The 18,450-nt window shown below is 43.4% G+C and overlaps 1 protein-coding gene across 1 annotated transcript; it reads left to right on the forward strand.

The window, feature by feature from the left end:
* Positions 1–140: 140 nt before the first annotated feature.
* Positions 141–18,192, forward strand: fam110d (family with sequence similarity 110 member D). The gene is made up of 2 exons (XM_087848345.1): positions 141–262; positions 14,334–18,192. The coding sequence occupies exon 2, from the start codon at positions 15,058–15,060 to the stop codon at positions 16,399–16,401; it is 1,344 nt and encodes a 447-aa protein (XP_087704471.1). The 5' UTR covers positions 141–262; positions 14,334–15,057; the 3' UTR covers positions 16,402–18,192.
* The last annotated feature ends 258 nt before the right edge of the window (positions 18,193–18,450 follow it).

The following is an 18,450-nucleotide window of genomic DNA, read 5'->3' on the forward strand; positions in this document are numbered from 1 at the left end:
ACCTGACAGAGCACTGCTCCGCTCAGCTCCCCCAAATCCATTTTCGAACCGCCTCGTCATACCTGCCCACCCCCGCCGCTGTGGGGAGGTCGGGACTCCCTGTTTTACTGCCGCTGCCGTGCGTCTTCCCGTCAGTGCGCCAGCAGACCGCGCAGAGCGAACAGCGCAGCGCCACGCCGACCGTGTGTCCGTCACAGAGCTCCACACCTTCACTGGATTTCAAAGACAACAACAGCAACAGTGGATAAACTGAGCGAATGTGGTGAGTGCGGACAGAACTACGGCTTCCACTGCTCGGTTTTTAATAACATTTTTGTGCTGACGGTGATTTATGACATGTTGCGTTTGGAAGTTTACCGATCAGGCTGACTCGGACAGGAATCGACCATCGAAGTGATTATTTTGTACTCTCAGTGAGTTATTTTAGTAAGCGTGCAGTTACGGGTTAAACAGATGGCAAAGAATAAACAGGCTTTAAATAAGTCGGAATCTATTATGGGTTCCTTATTATTCCTTAACTAAGAATCCAGAGACTCACCTCCCAGATAGCACTTCTGAGGTATTCTTGGATTAAAATAGGTTAAATATTAATAATCCTTAGTAAACAGGGTGTGTGCTTTCCTTTTTATATTTACTACAGGACTTCTTCAAGTCAAGAATTATGTCTGGAAACTTTATGATGTGTTGTTTGGCTTTTTCTGTGATGGACATCTGATTCTAGGTAGCTGTTTGATAAGACCATAAACATTTTTTTTTAAGTTGGCAAGTGCATCCATTGATCGTGTGCTCTGTAAGCCCTATATGTGGACGCCCTGGTTTAACTCAACCTTGAAGTCCAGCTGATAATAACTGCAAATACCACCGGCCTGGAGCAGCAGGTCTTTGCTTAGCTTTGATCTGCACTGAATATTTTCATCTGGATGAAATCAGGAAAATTGCCCAAATGAGGATCTGGTTTCCAAGCATCTAATCAGCAAAGACAAATTTTGTAACCCTAATAAGTTAAGGGGTTTTTTTTCTCTCGTAACCAGCCAATCATTTGAGACCACGACTAAAACTATAGGAGCTCATTTTAAAGACTAAGACGGTGCTACTTGAGAACTTTCAAAAGAATAGGAAAAAAAAGTTGGGGAGGGGCATTATGCAATCCACCCACTCTAAAGTGAAAAAACGGTCTCTTCCAAGGAGACAATCACGTGCCCTCAGGGTCACCTCCACCTTGACCCACCTCCACCCCTGCAGCTCCACCTCTCTTCATAAGGGCTCAAGCATCCTGAGTTGGTTTGATCAGCGTGGGGTCAGGAGCATAAACAACTTAACAGTCAGACTAAACAGACCACACATGTCTTGTAAACACATTCGGATTCATAGGTGAGCATGTGCCGGTTAGGCCTGCGATAAGTGGCTGGAGGTTTGATTCGTGCTTTTTGATGCAGCTCAAATGTTGCTCTCGCTCGTACCTTCTCACAAACACGCTCGGAGCTTTTCGTGGCCATAATGCTGCTGCTGAGCACACTGTGAGTTTTCCTCAGCAGATGTGCTAGCCCTCCTCTCTAACTACTTTAAGGATGTTAGCGAAGATTTAAATATGAGACAAATTTTCCACACAGTCTTTGGTGAATCACTTTCCAGGCCTTCTATTCAATAGGTAGATTGAGCTCCGTCTCCTCCCTACCTTTCACTACCTTACACTTTTGTTTGAATCCCCGAATTCCGTGCTGAACCACGCTGAACCGTGCCCAACGGCTACGGTGATTCATAGGTCTTAAACGCTTACTGACGACATCAATCTTTCAAACCGCATACAGACGATTCAGTGCGCGGCGCAAACATCTCTCTGACTGAATACCTGCTTGCAAAATTACAGTGCAGAGGCGGTCGTAAACAGTCGCAGTTTTGTGCCTGGATTCATGTGGCAGTGTGCTAATTTTCCAGCAGTAATACAGCTGCATCTGTGTTTGATGCTGATCCCAGCAGAGCAGACAAGAATACATCCTGCAGTTACAAAGCGGAAAGAGAGCCCAGGGGCGCTGAGCTGCTCACTGCAGTCTCCGTCTGAGGTGTTGACAGGAGCCCTGACATCATTAACATGACTAAATAAAATGTGATTTGGGTCTTTGCCTTCCCGCTTGGCTCGTAGCACCAGCAGGGATGTTTATGATGATGGTGTTATTGATGCAATGCGTAGAGGAGCATGCAGACTCATGTTCACTTTCTGACTTTTGAGAGAGTTTGGTTTGACGTAATGTGCATGTTCACAATATGAGCATTTAAACAGGAGCTGAGATCCAGCATCTCTCTGCAGCATGGGTGAAAAAGTTGAGCCTATATCACAGGACAGCTAGATTCCTCATCTTTAAGTCTTTTATTTTACAACTTTCTCCGTGTTTTGTTTTTAATGAACAGAGTGTTTTTTTGTCGAGGCTGCACAAGTGCATAATCTGATTGAGTTTTGACCACATTATAGCTGAATGCAGAGAACAAGCGGAAGCCGCAGGATTTTTCATGGTTTTAGTTCACAATGGGCCACTCATGTGTTTCTTATCAAAATTCAAGGCTCGGTTTTGCTTTCCTGCAGAGCCGGGCTTGAAAACGCAGCCTTTTAAGAGGCCATGTCAAACATTTGTTTTCTTTAAACCCTGTTTTGTTGCATGTAAAGACCCCCGAGTTACGGCGTGAAGCTTGAGTTTCTAATTAGAGGGGAAAATGTGCCCTGCTAATGACATCATCTTCCCCCTGGCACTGCGTTAAGTGACTGTGTGTGTGTGTGTGTTGTTTCACAGCAGCTGGTTTTAGACATTTGACGTTTACAACTGTGTGAGACTTCAAACACTCTCACACAAACCGTCGGGCTTATAATTTAGCTTTTATTGCTCCTTGTCGCCTTGTTTGGGCCGTTGCGGCAAAAGTCTCTGGGAACAGTTTTCAGGAGGAACTGCGTGTAAGAGAGGAAGAGCTTGTCGATTAACTCAGCTTCTAAGTTACATCCAGACACAAAACAAACCTTTTCAAACAGGCATGAAGTTGGCTGAAAGGAGAAGTGAAACCTACCATCTATGTAGCGAGCTTCTTCTCTTTTGCAAACTAGTGTGGAATCATATTCACAGAAGTATCAATTTGATGTATTTTTCAGGCTTTTTTTGAGTCTTTGCACTTAATTTTTTGACATAATGATTATTATAATCAGTCTTGCCACTCTCCGAGACCTGAGAACATTACATCGCTTCCATCTCCACGGGCTTCCAAACTCAATTTATAATTCATTGTGAGCAACGAAATCATGAAACATGATCTGACAGATCTCCATCTCCTGACGGTCCCCTGTGTGTGCGTGGGTGACAGCTGTGAGAGCGGCCCTTCTCCCCGCTGCTCTCACATCCCTGTAATTGTTCACAGTCCGACTGGGCGCCTCTGTAGCTCTGCCACATCCCATCACACTCAGCCGTGCCACGCTGTGTCCGCTCGACCGCGAGGAAGACGACACGAGTCTGGACATTCCCTCTGACAGAGGAGGAGGCCGCCGATGCAACTGCACGGACTCTTCCAGATGTTTTCTGATTCTGACAGAAGCGAGGGAGGAGAGGAGGGAAGAGGGACAAATCGAAGGCTGTCTTTCCGTGGCACTCGGGGTGCTGTTAGTGGGGAAGCAGGTCGGTTGATCGGTAATGAGAGAAGGCAGCTGGCAGGTTCAGCAAAGGTTAACAACTAAGTATAGATGGCAGAGAGGACAAACAGAAGAGCTTAGTGTAAGGTCTTTGTGTGGGACGCTGTGGGTGATTCTTGCAGTTTTTAAGGAGGAGTTACCTCATTTTAGTGAGTTTGAAATAGATGAGTGTTGGATTTTGTGGCATCTCACACTGAATATTTCAAACTTATCTGTCCTTTTCGTGGTTTCTTGGGATTGGACGTGCATGTTTTTAGCACGTGCCGTTTCTTTTAATGGCCTAGTTTCTCACTGGGTTTCAGTAGACATCACAAAGCTATAAAAAGATCTCTTTTTAAAAGTTTTTGTGGCAGTCAGGATTTAGCATTTGCAGTATTTCTAGATTTAGGGGGTATTTTGCTTACGTTTCGAGCTGTGTCAGTCAGATTAAATCAAACTGCACCCACACATTCCTGATACAGCCGTCTTGCTGCATTCGCTTTTTGACTGCTCACCCCTAAATAATTAATGATCACTGTTAAACACTGAATATGGGGGATTTTAAACCAGGGATTTTCCTGGCTTAAAGCTGAATTGGATGAGCAGCCTTCAAGTATCCAATCACCAGAAGTGTTTGAGAAAGTTTACATTATAAGAAGTGGCATGCGGAGCGTTTTATTTCAGCTGGAGTTGCAAACTTTTGCGCCCCGCTGCGTTGATTGCAAATCAATGCTGACACATTTAAAGTGGTGGAGAGTGTGTGGGGATGCAGGAGGAGGAAGTAGATGGGCTCGGGGACACCATAGTTACAGATGACCCAGTGTTTGGGGACAAGGCACAGCTGGAGACGCTTTAAGCCTTAACCGACCCCAAACACTCCTGTCACAAGTACTCACAAGTTAGTGCTAACCTTTTACCGCTAACATCAGCAACATGTGTTTAGAATACTTCTGCAAGGGTTTCGTGAGTGTCCTTTTAGCAACCCTGTGTGTGAAAAGAGGGTGTGGTTACGCAGATGCTACTCTGGCTGTCTTTCCTTTTACTTTAACTTGGAGTTCTGGATTGAGTTGCTGTTCGCTCATATGTGGCCCCTGCGCTCTCACACGGCTTTAATCAATTCTTGTGCGCTCTTACTCATCTAGCTGTCAGTAAACTCTTTTAGTCAGTCGTTGTGGAGTGTATATTTCTGCACTGTTTCAGTCAGCAAAAAGGCAGGTAAACCACTGTTTGATGTAACACCGCTTTTGACTTTTTAGTTGCTGCTAAAGCCTCTTTTGTCGCTTTGGTGAAGCCGACGTATGCCTGGCAGAGGGAAAAATGTGCCGACTTTGTGAAATAAAACATCTGGCAGTTGGCCAGACAAAGCTGTCTCTCAGAGCATTCACACCAGCTGAGAGCTTAATGAGGGTTCACAGTGTGAGAACACTGCTTCATAATTTAAGACTCTGGGAGATTGAGGGACATGTCCAGATTTATGCCTCTCTACTGTACTGTATAAACAGCCTCCGGGCAGGCTTTTATTCGGGGTGGGGGGCTGTGTTACCCTGAGTTGCACAGTGCATTCCCAGTCCAGGGATGTGCCGCACACACACTCGCACACACACACTAGGTCACAGTGGTTTGTATTGCTGGTCACATAATCCAGACTGGCATGTGGAGGGAGCAGCAGTGGTGGTTATAGTTTACTAAACAATGCCGTCCAGCGCTGGGATATGTGCGTACTAACTCTATAAACGTAGCTCTTGCACACACTACGCTACACGGTTTCTTTCCCCCTTGAATGTACACGTGTCCCCCACAAAAACAGGTTATGTTTGGATCATAGACAGTATAAAAGATGGATGTAACCATGCTGATGCAACCCAACCCTCGAGGTGAGAGTCTTCACTGTCAATATTTTGGTGTTTTGAAAGTGGACGTGGCAAGAATCCATGTCAAAGCACATTTATTGGCTGACAACAGGTTGTTTAAGAGTCCCTTCAGACTCTTAGAACAGCCACAGTTTATGACATGAACATCATCGTGGATTATTGAGTTGAAGAGAGAAGAGAAGAGAGTGGAAGGCAAAGCGAAGCTTTTACCGGTGGATCTTTGGCCACAAACTGTGGGTCATGACCCAAAAAATGAGATGGTGGATACAAGAGGGGGAAATTTGCTTCCTCCGAAGGCTGTCCCTTAGGCCTTTATTATACATTCTGCATGCACTAGGATTCACTTCGGTCACCTTGGGTTGGAGTGACGTAAATTTTGTCACCAGACAGTGAACGTGAAGGCTGTGCGATGTCCGCCGACGTGCCCTCCTGTCTTTTGTGATGTTTGTGGATTCTTATATGGAGAATTTATAGACTTCAAGAGGATTTCAAAGAAGTATAAGAGAAATGACGACTAGGTCATGGTTTCCCCAGCTGACTGTGTCTGCAACAGAGTATAATCAAGGCTTCAGAGGTAGGGTAAGGAGCTTGGTCATTCTGGATGGGCTCCGAGTAGAGCCACCTACCACTCCATAATGAAAGAAGCAAGTTGAGGTGGTTCTGGCATCTCCTAGGTGAGATCCTTTTAGGCATGTGCAAATGTTAAGAAGCTTCAGGGCAGACCAGGACACTGTGGAGAGATTGGCTTGGGAGTGCCTTGGGATCAAACCACAAAAGGAGGAGGACAGGGCTGGAGAAAGGGAGGTCTGGGAATCTCTGCTTAGACTGATGTTGACTGATGGTAACAAGTGATTAAGCCCATAAAGTAATCAGGAAAGTGTTTATTGAGGCTACAGAACAAGAGATCCAAGGTCTGTTTTCCCAGAGACTCCAATACAACCAGAAATATTTTTGCAAAAAAGTGTCAATGTCAGTATTTGGGAGTATTGTCACTCCTGATTTCCAACATAGTGTATTCCAGTAGTAAAGTTGGAAAACTGAGAAAAAAAAGGGTGTGTTTTGGTTCTTGGGAAGTTCATGTATCACTAGCAGTACAAGGTAATACTTATTTGCAGTTAAAAACACAGCTGCTTCACCTTTGGGTCAGTGCTCTGCATACGGTTTATTTAGCAAATCACAAATACAAAACAGATTAAAAGTTTTACAGTTTTATTACTGTTTATGTTCACTGCAGCCGTCTCGGGTTATTAACTCGGAGTTGGTGGGACTGGTCCGACCTTTTGAGTAGTAACTCCGAGTTGAGGGGGCTTTTCAGATTTAAATTCTGACTGGGAACTCGGAAATTCCGACTTCAACCTAATCTGGAACTCGGCATTAGCGCGAGGGTCGGGGTTTTGTCCACGTGCCTACCAACTTCTCTGTGGAGAATTTACATCACAGTGCACCAACTTCGCATGCTCCCCAGGCGGTCAACTTCAAGTGGAAGTTAAACAGGAATAGCTAATCGGCCGTCGGGCCTCCAGCTGTCAGTGTCCGCAACAGAGTATAATCAAGGCTTAACTCAGTACCTGCACAATTTCCACAATTATTTTGCCTGTCGCTGGATTTCACGGACATTTCATGGTCTCTGCTTACCACATTGCTGCTGCTTCCTTCCTGTGCCCTATATTCACATTTGAGATGTCAGAACAAAGGCCTTTATCAGTCTGACTGCCGGGTGACCTGCCTTTGTAGGACACGTTTTTCATGTGCATAAATAGATCAATGCTCTGAAAACAGGGGCAGTTAAAAATCAATTCTTTGTTAATAACAAAGGCAAAATGGACTATATAACTGTGCTGTTAGCAACTGCTCTCCAAATAACTGGTAATTTCCCCATAAATAAAACAGAGTGCCCATTTACACAATGATTACTTTACTGTACCGCTATGTATTGCAAAACGAATCATTTTAATCCAGTGTCTATGTGGATCCCTGCATGCATTGTCTGGGTATTTCTCTTTGATCATATATTTTCTGTACATTTCTCACAGTGAGGTATCATAAGGCAGCTTAACATTCCTGCATTACTGGCAGGCTCAGGTGTCTCTCTATAGCGTGGATTATTAGATTTCCACGCACTTGGCACCTGGTGGAAGGATCACAGGCCTCTAACTTTAAATCTTTACACTTATAAACTTTCTAAGTTTTAAAATTGGCATTCGGATGATAAAATAGCGTCCTCGTTCTATCTCAATGAAGAGCAGATTTTAAGATGCCTTTTATTTTCAGAGACTTTGACAGGCAAAGCTTGCGTGCGTTTCTCTTTGCTTTGTTGTAATGTTATAGCTGGAAAAGCAAATAGTGATTCATAAAACTTTATGGTTCAGAGCTATTCGGTAATCACAAGTAGCAGAAGCCTTCCTGAGCCCGGTGCTCAAAAGAAAAGGAACTTGCCCTGCCTGTTGATAAAAAAAACAAATAAATATGCACACTTTATCCTGGAGCTGGCCTTATCGGCGTAAGCACTGCTTGGGTGTTACAGCCGTGATAAAGGCTTGGCTTCCAGTATAATGACTGTAATAGGAGGGGGAGATTGCACAATGTTAATTAAATTACTGTAATGTCAGGGCGATAGCTCTCTTACTGATTACCTCAACTTACAATTACAGTCTCTTCTATTAATTAAGCTACTTATGATCATATTTTGACTGATTAGCCAGTGTAGTATAAACAAATAATGCTTGTTACACTTTGCCCGACTCCTATATGCAATATAATACCTTTGCTTTCCACTGCTAAAATGTTTTTCCAATGCTATAAAGTAGAACTGTGTCAACATTTACAAATAGGCTAATTCATTTTATTGATTATGCTGCAGAGCGCAGAGTTAATCGATTGATAATTAGCACTTATGTTCAAAAGGCTCTGTTTTATTGTGAGTCGTTTGCTGCCTTGGGTAGACCTCTGTGCTTTGATTGTGTGCTTAATTTTCTAATACAAGATGATGTAAAATCAGCAAATAAAGGCTTGACTTTAAGTGTAATGAAGTCATAAGTTAATTATTAGCTGTGCTGTTGGCCAGCTGCGATGATGTAAAATAGCAAGTTGAAATCATTTAGGTATGTACGTATATGTGCAATCTTCCTTTATTAGCTGAATTTTAGCTCATAACTATGCTAATGCTCCTAATACCTGATTATCAGATAAGGTCAAATCTTTTTAAAGTCTTCCCTGTTTCGTTTTGGGGGGTTTTGTTTTTTCATTCTTGGCTTTTTTGTATCCAGTTCTCATGTACTTGTACCCACACCCACCATTAGCCTGAGTACATGTTTTTGGCGTGGCTCTCCAATGTTCAGTTGCGCCCACGATGATTAGCATTGAATGACAAAAGAGCCAGAGCAGTGAGTTTAGAGCGCATCTTGTCCAGTTTACAGTTTGCAAAGAGGTCTATTCAGGTTGGGGGTTTCTTAAGCCATCCCAGGTGGCCTGCTGCTGCTCCTCATGAATGTGGAGAAATCCCTTGCGTAGCCTCGAACCGTAGATCACGTGGCTAATAGCACTAAAGGCCTCACAGGCATGATAAGATTTACAGTTGGCTTTGTTTTTGAGGGGGGCAGTAGCCTATCTATCATGTGTCTTAATCTCTTACATTTTATTGTCATCATGTTGTTCTTTTCCCTTCCTGACTAATGAGGCCGACCAAGTCTGACTTACCTATAGGAGACCATTGTTGGAGCCCGTTAATGATGCGAAGACAGCCCAGTTTGTCTCTTTTGTTTGGAGGGGAGAAGTCAACGCCTCCTTTGCTTTGTCCTGGTCCACGACAGACTTCTTGAGTCCTGTGTTTGCAGTGTTGGTTAATGACCGAAGCCTGCGGTCATGAATCGTGGCTCATTAGTGGCAGACACTTTTATCCACACTGTAGAGACACTTATGTGTGCAGATGCTCCATCATGACATAAAGTCTTCTTTGAATGAGCGTTGGTTAACGTTTGAACACTGAGACATTTCAGTCCATTAGGGAGGATTGTTAGTCACTGTCATCCTTAATAGTTGTGCCAGATGTTCATATAAAGAAAGGGAGAAATGCAAGACAGTGAAAGAGAGGGACGATGCTGGAGATGGCCAGTTGGCTCTTTGTCAGCAGCAGATGCCCCTCATCTGTCCAAAGATTAATTTGACAGGTGCAGAATAGCCTCCCGAGAGCTTCAAAGGTGGTCTTTTTGAATTTATTAACATCTTATCATCTGTTTACTTCACTAAATACATAATTCACAGAGAAACTTCCTTTAACCTTCTGATCCAGGACCAGCTGGGTTTTCTCTGGATTTCCAAGCATGCCTCGATGAAGCTATCCTTCTAGAGGCTCGCTTGAAGCAAACAAACACTTCCTGGGTCTTTTTGTGTGTTTAGCTTCTGGGGCAGGACTTTCAGAAGAAGAACCACCTGACAATATAACTGATAACGAGGCCTAAATGTGACCCGCTTTGTTCTCTCACTGGATCAAATGCATGTGGCACAAACAGTGCTGCTGATTAAAAAGACAAACGAACTCCACTGTGCCTTCCCATGACAGGTCTCTGTCCAAGCATTTTGATGTAGCATGACACAAAACATCTGGTTCCTCTTTAGCTGCATGGGGGCGCCTGGGTAAGCCTCCCCTGCAGGATGGTCCATCCGCTTCACAGAGGGGAAATGCGGGAGAGATGAAAGGCCGAGAGAGGAGAGGCAGATAGACAGACAGAGGAGTTTTATTAAAGAACACATCGATGGAAATTGCACAGACATGGAGAGTTGGCGATGTGAGAATTCACTGATGTTTGGTTTTTGGAGCTCTGCTTTCTGCTGCACGTCCCAGGTATTACTTTTGCATCACACGTTTGATGTTTCTGCAGACTCTTCTAGTTTGTTACAACCTTGTAGTTGGATAAAATAGCTGTAGGCTGTTGTAATTATTTGTAATTCATCATTTGTTCACAGTGCCAGAAACATTTGTCCCTACATGTCGGAATCTGGTGAGCAGTGTTTGTAATTTTTGACATTTGGATACGTTTGCAGCCTGACAGAAATTTCCCAAGAGTTTGAACTTCCTTTTCTGGGTTTCATTCTAGCAAAACTAGTTCAGTCAGTTTTTATATGTACAATCTAAACCATCAAACTCCTGTTGTGTCTCAGCTCACTTTTACGATTGTTGGCTTTTCACCCCGTCTTTAAGTTTCTTCTTATTCTTTTTTTGTTTTTCATGTTGTGATGCTTAACATGCATTGCAAAGCCTGTATGTTTGGAGCCCACTTTGCTATACATACACATAGTCAGTTCTGATAAATAGAACAAATATATGTCAGGTTAAGATGGGAAAAAGCTTTTGAAGATCACACTGTAAGTAACAGTAAATGGAGCAGGAGATGGAAAGAGATAGAAAGAGAGAAGGAAAATATATGTTTACAAGAGGAGAGTGATGGAGTAGGGAGTGAAATGAAAGGGCAGAGAAGCCCTGTAGCATGTGCAGAGGAGCTGAAGAGTGGGAAGTAACGCAGGAGAGTGCAGGCAAATGAGCTTGGGTAGCAATAGGAAGGAGAAGGTGGGGTGATGTTCACTGTAGAGACGAGAACAGAAGGGACGGGTTTAGAGGTTAATGACAACCTGCAATGAGAGACAAAAGAAGTCGTGAAACACGAGAGAAAATCCCAAGGCTATCTCACGCTTTGCACAAGCTTCAAGATCACAGGAGAAGGTGCTGGGTACTAATTTGGCTCATTATAGTCAAAAGAACTAATGGCAGCTATTGTTCTCCAGCAAATCCCAGTTGAGTCACTGGTGTCCCCTGTGGTTATGTGCACATGTGTGTTCCTTCTCTCTGGTTTTCCCGATTTCTGTTTTAGTGTTTTATTATATTATGTTCAGATAAATGCCTTAAAAAAATGACCTCTGATGCTACTATTCATATGATTACAGTCATAATGGTTTAATGTGGATATCAAGCACAGTCACATCAGTAAGTGATCCCTGTGAGACAAAAGCTCAGGCTTTGACCTCACGCATTTTTTTCACTCTTGGGTCTGTGTGATGTCATTGTGAGTGGTTAGTATGATCGTCATCATTAGCCGTGAACAGAAGCCTGCTAAACCTTCTGATTGTGAGGGGCAGCCAATGAGTAGAAATTTGGCTTGAAGAGAGGGAGATGAGTTTAGAGGGACTGCACTAAGACCCAGTATGAAACAAATAAGGATTATCTTGAACTGTGAAATCATGCAAAGCTACCCTAAGTCCAAGATTGAAGAAATGGAGCTAAAGATGACCATAAATCCCAACACTTACACCAATGACTGTGTCTTCTTAGTGCAGTTTTTCATACATATATTATGTTCCAAACAAACAACAGCAACCACTGTGACTCACTTAGTCATGTGATGTCCCAGATAGCACTTTGAGCAAGACGTAACCTATGAAAGTGGCTTGTTTTCTTCAGGCTCCTAATGTCACATTCATTGAACGCACACTGGCATCACAAGAGAACACAAAAAGCGTTGGAAGTAGAACAAATACAGATACTGTATATTACTGCGGTTTTCAAGGATTAGCTGACATTTACCAGTTCTTGTATTCATATATTGTCCTTGTTTTCTTCATATTTCTTTCTATATTTAACTCCACCTCATCACTAGAAAGTCACTGTTAGCATTAATAACTTAGTTTAGGCTCCTATGGCGATAATCTTCTTTATTGCTGTGGTAGCATTACTCTCTCAATTTTTCATTTTGAACTCAGATGGGGATCAGAAGAAAGAAGAAGAAAGATGCCTAATAAATACCCCATAACTCTAACCACAGACCATAACCTGCATTTTCCACCAATTTTTCTTGGTTTTTTTAGCTTCCACACCTGTTGTGATTTTTCTCAAAACCTACCAAAACAATAGTTGACTTTCCCGAGCTCCCACATACCCGACATCTGGAAAAACTAGCCGGTATGCCATTTCCCCCATCGTCAGGTAATTTATAGCGCCATTTGACAGGGTCCCTCAGGCATATGGAGACTAAATGAGGGTAGAAGGTTTGGTGAAATTCTAGCTCACCTTCTTAAATATCAACAATTTGATATTAGCAGTTAGAGGCACAAGAGTAAAAAGAAAGAAACATATAAAAAAATTGATTGAAACACAGGAATTGGAAAGTGATGTAATCAGCTATAATGATGTTTATTTAATGTAAGCTAAGTTGCTTATTTTGTAAAACAAAAATATGAAAAAAAAAATTTAACTTATGAATGTTATAATTTAATTTATATAATTTATAGTTATAATTTAATTATAACATTAAGAGGTTAAATAAAATAGACACACATAGAGTAAAAAATTGTTTAAAGTGATATGATTTCAGAAGATTTCAGTTTCAAGAAAATAAGTAATAATAACCTGTGAGTGTGCATGTATGACTATTTCAAGAAACTGCTCCAGTTTTATAAATAGTTGGATAAATTATGTGTGTTATTGTTTTCTTTGTTTCGTGTCACTCTGTTATCTGATTAGTATTAGTCAAAAATATAAGAAAGGAGTGTATGTTGTGGTGTTTTTGCTATTGCCGGTGTCATGTGGTTCATCCTGACTGGAGACATGGATCCTCTTTCCTGGTCATTCATTGTTTTAGCTTTTGTGAAGGAAAAGCCAAAATAGCATTTGATGACACTTGAGGGACCTGAGAGAACAGTAAGCGCAACGGTATAACACCCTCCTGCTGTCCAACACACCACAAGGAGCATTTGTCTCCCCAGATGGACTTTTAATACATTTTGAGGGAAGTTGAATTGAAAACACGCTCCACCTGTGGCCTCAGAGTATAAATACCAGCTCCAGGTTTTAAAGATGGCTTCTTTGGCTTTCCAGCTTGTACTTGGCAGACACTCGCTGCTTTTCAGACAGAAAGGCTTTCACGGCACCCAAACTCTGCATGCACCCCTCTTTCATTTACAGGGCAGCCGCTCGCTGCCTTGTGCTGGCACACACACACAAAGAAATCCTTACAGGAAACAAATACCCATGGCCGCATGCACTAACACGCACATATATACACATACATAGACATATGATAACTGTGCCGGGATGGCGTAAAGCTATAAATACTCGTCAGGCTGAGGCTGTTATAGGCACGTGCACCCTCCTCCCCGCTTGCTCCACCAAATCCTCATATAGCAGGAAAATGTAATATAAAGCAGAGCATGGTAATTAAAAAAAAAAAAAAAAAGCAACATCTGTCACGGTGCCATGCCTCATTAGTTTTACTGGCTTTACTGAACTTTTGTAGTGGCTTTTAATTTAAATAACAAGCAGCATTACTGTGGCTATAAAAGATCCCTTCAAAGGTGTTCACCAGCTTTATTTTGCATTAATTTAAAGAAGTAAGCTACAGCAAGCTGTCGGAAACGGGGTTTTTTTGCCTCTCCAGTTACACATCATGTTATTTGAGTTTAATAGCTGTGACAAAAAGAGGAATTAGTACCGAGACTAGTTTTTTTGTCCTGTGTTTTCGGTGATCAATAATAAAGGATGTTGAGTTTGCAGTCATAAACACAGCTGAAACAATTGTTCTAATAGGAGATCATAATGAGTCTCTCTGCCTTCCTGTTCAGAAAACAGGTGGAGGCGGACATGTCATCATCCTGTCTGGACAGCAAACAGCGCTGTATCCATGTTTCCATTCATTCATCAATGACGGGATATTGTCGCTCCCCCCCCCTCCAGCTTTAAATAATCACAATCTATGATCGGCTTAAGGCACCACTGCCTTTGAAAGCAGCACTGAGAACTAAAACCACTCTCTCTCTCTCTCTGCCTCTTCCAGGGGTCCGCACAGGTGAAGAATGCGAACTGCTTCTCCGCCATCTGTCCATCAACAAATCAAGTGCATCGGTGCCGGCCACCCTCAAGCCAGCTCAACCACGACGGGCGTCAAACAAAAGTCTTGACCTGGCGTCCCTTAAACGCCCTGTGCAAAGCAAATATTTGAGGCTGGTATATCTCATTTCTCCCGGCAGTCGCCACTGAAAAGATCAACAGTGAAGGGTGTTGTTGGTGGAGAAAAAGAGAGAAGAAAAAGTGGGGGAGGAAGAAGTAACCCTTTCAAACTACACCCTGCCTGCTATTTCTGCTGCACTGTGGGCAGGGAGCATCTCATTTGGGAGAGCTTCAGGCTGACAAAAAAGGACTTCCCTGTTCCCTGCCTATCCAGATGCCTTTATAAATACTGGATAGAGATATCAATTTGCCTGGGTTCTTACACTGCCCAACAAAGAGTCAGTTGGCTATCTATAGAAAAAGTTACAACAATCTTGGATTTTGTGGTTTCCTGAATTGCTACTTGGTCTATTATTGTTCAAAAAACATTTAAGAGCTGTGAGTACAGGAATGGGAGCTGCCAGAGTCCTCTATAGTTAGAAACTTTTCTAAACGCTCCCACTAGGCTTGAAATTTCACAGAGCTTACAACAGCTCACTGTGGGACGTCGGGAGCTGTGAGTCAGTTTGGAGGCTGTGGTTTTGATGTCTTTTCCAGCTCGGTGAATTAACATGAAGCCCCTAACGCCAATTGGATCTCCTTCACCTCTGAGGCTTCTCAACAAGGGTCCAGACTACTTGCGTAGGCAGATTGATGGCGGCGGTCACGGCCGCTCAGTCAGCGCCGTGGAGAGACTCGAGGCAGACAAAGCCAAGTATGTTAAAAGCCAGCAGGTGATCAACACCAAGCAAGAGCCTGTACTTGTACCCTGCGCCACCCCACCGCCGCCACCCCGGCGAGCAATCACCATCCCTGGAAGCCTGACGCCTCATCTTCCCCCACGGCGTCCGTCCAACACTCCATTCCCTCCGGTCTGCGGCTCCTTCGCTGCAAGAGACGAAAATGAAAACGACGACTCGAGAAAGGAGAACAGACGGACTTCTGTCGATGTTGAGGCACATAACAGGAGCAATGTGAACAATGCTCCCCCCAGCCCGCGCACACCTGGACTTAACACCTTGGTAGCGCCACACAGCGCTCCCATTCTCCGAAGGAGTACAGGCAAACGCATGCTGAGGCCGGACTCCCTCGTCATCTACCGGCAGAAAAAAGAGTGCAAGAGCCCGAGCAGTACAGCGCTGGGAGAAAACAACAACATGGAGATAAAGGGCTACAGTTTCGTCCGCCGCCTCTTCCAGGGATCCATGAGGGAGAAGAGTAGTGGAGGTGAGAGCAGAATCCAGAAAATGGTCATCGGTGAAGAGAAAGCGTCATCCCGGGATGGCGACTCTCGCATGTCTTGGACCAACGAGAAAGATGCGCCGGACGGGGGACCGGGGAGCAGGAGGTCCAGCAAAACTGACCACGAGCGCAGCCCAGAGTCTGCCCCCAGCTCCGGGTTAAGCAGCACGCTCGAACAGACTAAGAATGGCTTTACAAATGGCACCGGCGATGGAGTTACCAATGGAAACCACTCAAACAAACATGACGATGAGAATGACCCGTGGAAACGAGCGTCACCACCGGCACCCAGAAGACAGTTTGGAGAGTTGCGGCGCTCCAAGTCAGACTTACATCTGCGCTGCTCAGTAGCGTTATCAGAGCAGGAGCATTTCTTTGACTTCTGTGGCCTGGACGTAGATATGGTAGAGCGTCTGGGTCGCCAGAATTTCCTCTCAGGGGCCAGCTCTATAGACACTCTCTCGTTGGCGCTTCGCAGCGTGGGCGGGGACGGCTGTGGAGGCTCGGAGCCCAGTGAGTTCTCCCGCCACTCAGGAGATGGACTGTTTGAGGAGGAGCTGGCTGAGCAGCTTCCCACTGGCGTGTCGATAATTGAGAGAAATGCTCGCGTCATCAAATGGCTTTACGGGTGTAAAAACGCCGCCCGCGAAGGACCCAAAGAATCAACGGTTTGATAGATGGTCGAGGATTCTTGTGCCATTGAGAGCTGTGTAGGTGTTGTGTATTTCACATAAATTTAAAGTACGTTATCCTCTGTGGGCTGCAACAGAGTGCAACATTTGTTTTGAGGAAACTTTTGAGGCTCAAACAGTTTCGTTAATCGAATCTGGCTTCAAAATATGATTTGAATTTTTACATTTCAAACGAGAGTCAAAGACCCTGGATTTGTTTCAGTGGTCAACATTCACAGGATTAGCATTTCATGACACGCATCTACCTTTGCTCTCTTCACTCCAAAGGCACAGCTTCTTTAAATTAGAGAATAACTGCTACTACTTATATCCTGTCAATCTGATTTGTTGTATTTATAAAGCCTGTGGAAGTATTTTGTGACCTTTACGGCAAATGGAGCTATTTTCCGTCGCATTTTTTTCCCCCATTATCATAAATGTGTATGAGTGTGCGTGTGGAGTGGGCGCTGGATTACTGTCCTCTCCATTTGTAGCTTCTTTTCATTTATTTGCATAACCAGATAAGAACTGATTTGAAATGAGCCCCCTGTGAATCCTCACAAGGCACATAAGTGTGTTTGTTTGACACAGTCAACACAGCTTAGCCTCCTTGACATCACCGCTCTCCCTAATGACTAATTTAAAATGGAAAACCACTAAGCTATGTTTTTTTCCAAACAGGAAAAATGCTGTGTGAGTGTGAAGTGAACCATGAGTACCTCATTCGAATCTGTCCCAGTTTAGTTTGTGTGTCGCTTTTTTCCTTTTTTACTCCTTAAACGCAGGCGTTGGAACAAACATGTGAGGCACCCCCATGGGGTTGTTAATGCACTGAACTGGACAGAGTGAGGAAATGACACATAGAAATATAGTTTTGACTCCTTACAGATATTTCATCTCATATAATGTTAATCACTGAGCTGGATTCAAAGAAGCTTCTTTGTCCTGAAAAAAAAGGAGCCATGCTTAGCTAGTTTTCATTATTTGAAATTCATTTTTCAACCCTTAGTTAGGATCAGTGTTCAGGATATTTAATGTGACCCACTCACAGATTTCCACACCTATTCAGTGGTCACTGCTGGGTAAGCTTAAGAGTTTCAGGAATGAAAACAGGGATAAACACCCTGTCTGTCCTGTGACTGTGAACTGGACTTCAGCAGGCGAATATTTGTGTTTCACTGAAATTTCAAGACTGAATATATATAAAAAAGTAATATATTATAAGAGTAAAAGAACTCAAGCTGACAGGCCTTTCCTGCCAGATGCTTTAGGATGTCATTTCCACCATCAGGCAGCTTACAGATGTTAACTCGGTCAACCATTCCCATCACAAAACATGCAAAAGGGGGCTGCTCTCCCTGATAACCGCAGATCCTACCTCACCTTCACCTCATCCATTCTTCAGTTATTCCCGCTTTATCTTAATGAAAGGTCATTTCCATTGCTTGCCCTGGACTGCGCCACTGTAATGTGAACTGCTGAGGTATGTGGAGGTTAGACTGAGAGTATTACTGAACTCAAGGGCATGTTATTTTTGTACACGTGATAAAATAACGCATTTACTTGCAATGTCAATTATTTTCTGTATTTATCATGAGCATGGCACACTCCTGAGAATCTTTCCACCTGGATTTTTTTTCAGATCTCCCTGTTAAGAAAAAAAGAAAAATTTGTTTGCATGTTTTGCAAAGTGGCGACGTAACTTCTGATTCTCCTTTTTTTAATTTCACACACGAGAGGTTCGGCTTTTATTCCAAAGAAGTTTGTGTATGATGTACACAGCAAATAAACACAAAAATGAAACTATCTTCGAGTATGTCATTTCTTGCCACCTTGTTATGGTTTTTTTCTTGGCTAATTTTGGACAGAGTAACCACCGATTGCGGCATAAACACAGGAGAATGAAAGAAATGTGATGCTGTCTCGTCCTTGACTCTTTGTTGCTTTCCTCCGCCACATCACGTCTCATTTTTCCCCATTATCTCAAATGGCTAGGCGCTAATCCTTTTGGCATTCCCTGCATAGCATACTCTTGAGAGAGCAGCAACAGGT

This window comes from Neolamprologus brichardi, chromosome 11 (genome assembly GCF_056152115.1).
Source record: "Neolamprologus brichardi isolate AB-2024 chromosome 11, ASM5615211v1, whole genome shotgun sequence".
Lineage (NCBI taxonomy): Eukaryota > Metazoa > Chordata > Actinopteri > Cichliformes > Cichlidae > Neolamprologus > Neolamprologus brichardi.

What these genes read in the sequence shown, in the direction of transcription:
- fam110d (XM_087848345.1), top strand. Translation starts at nt 15,058, where the DNA reads ATGAAGCCCCTAACGCCAATTGGATCTCCTTCACCTCTGAGGCTTCTC.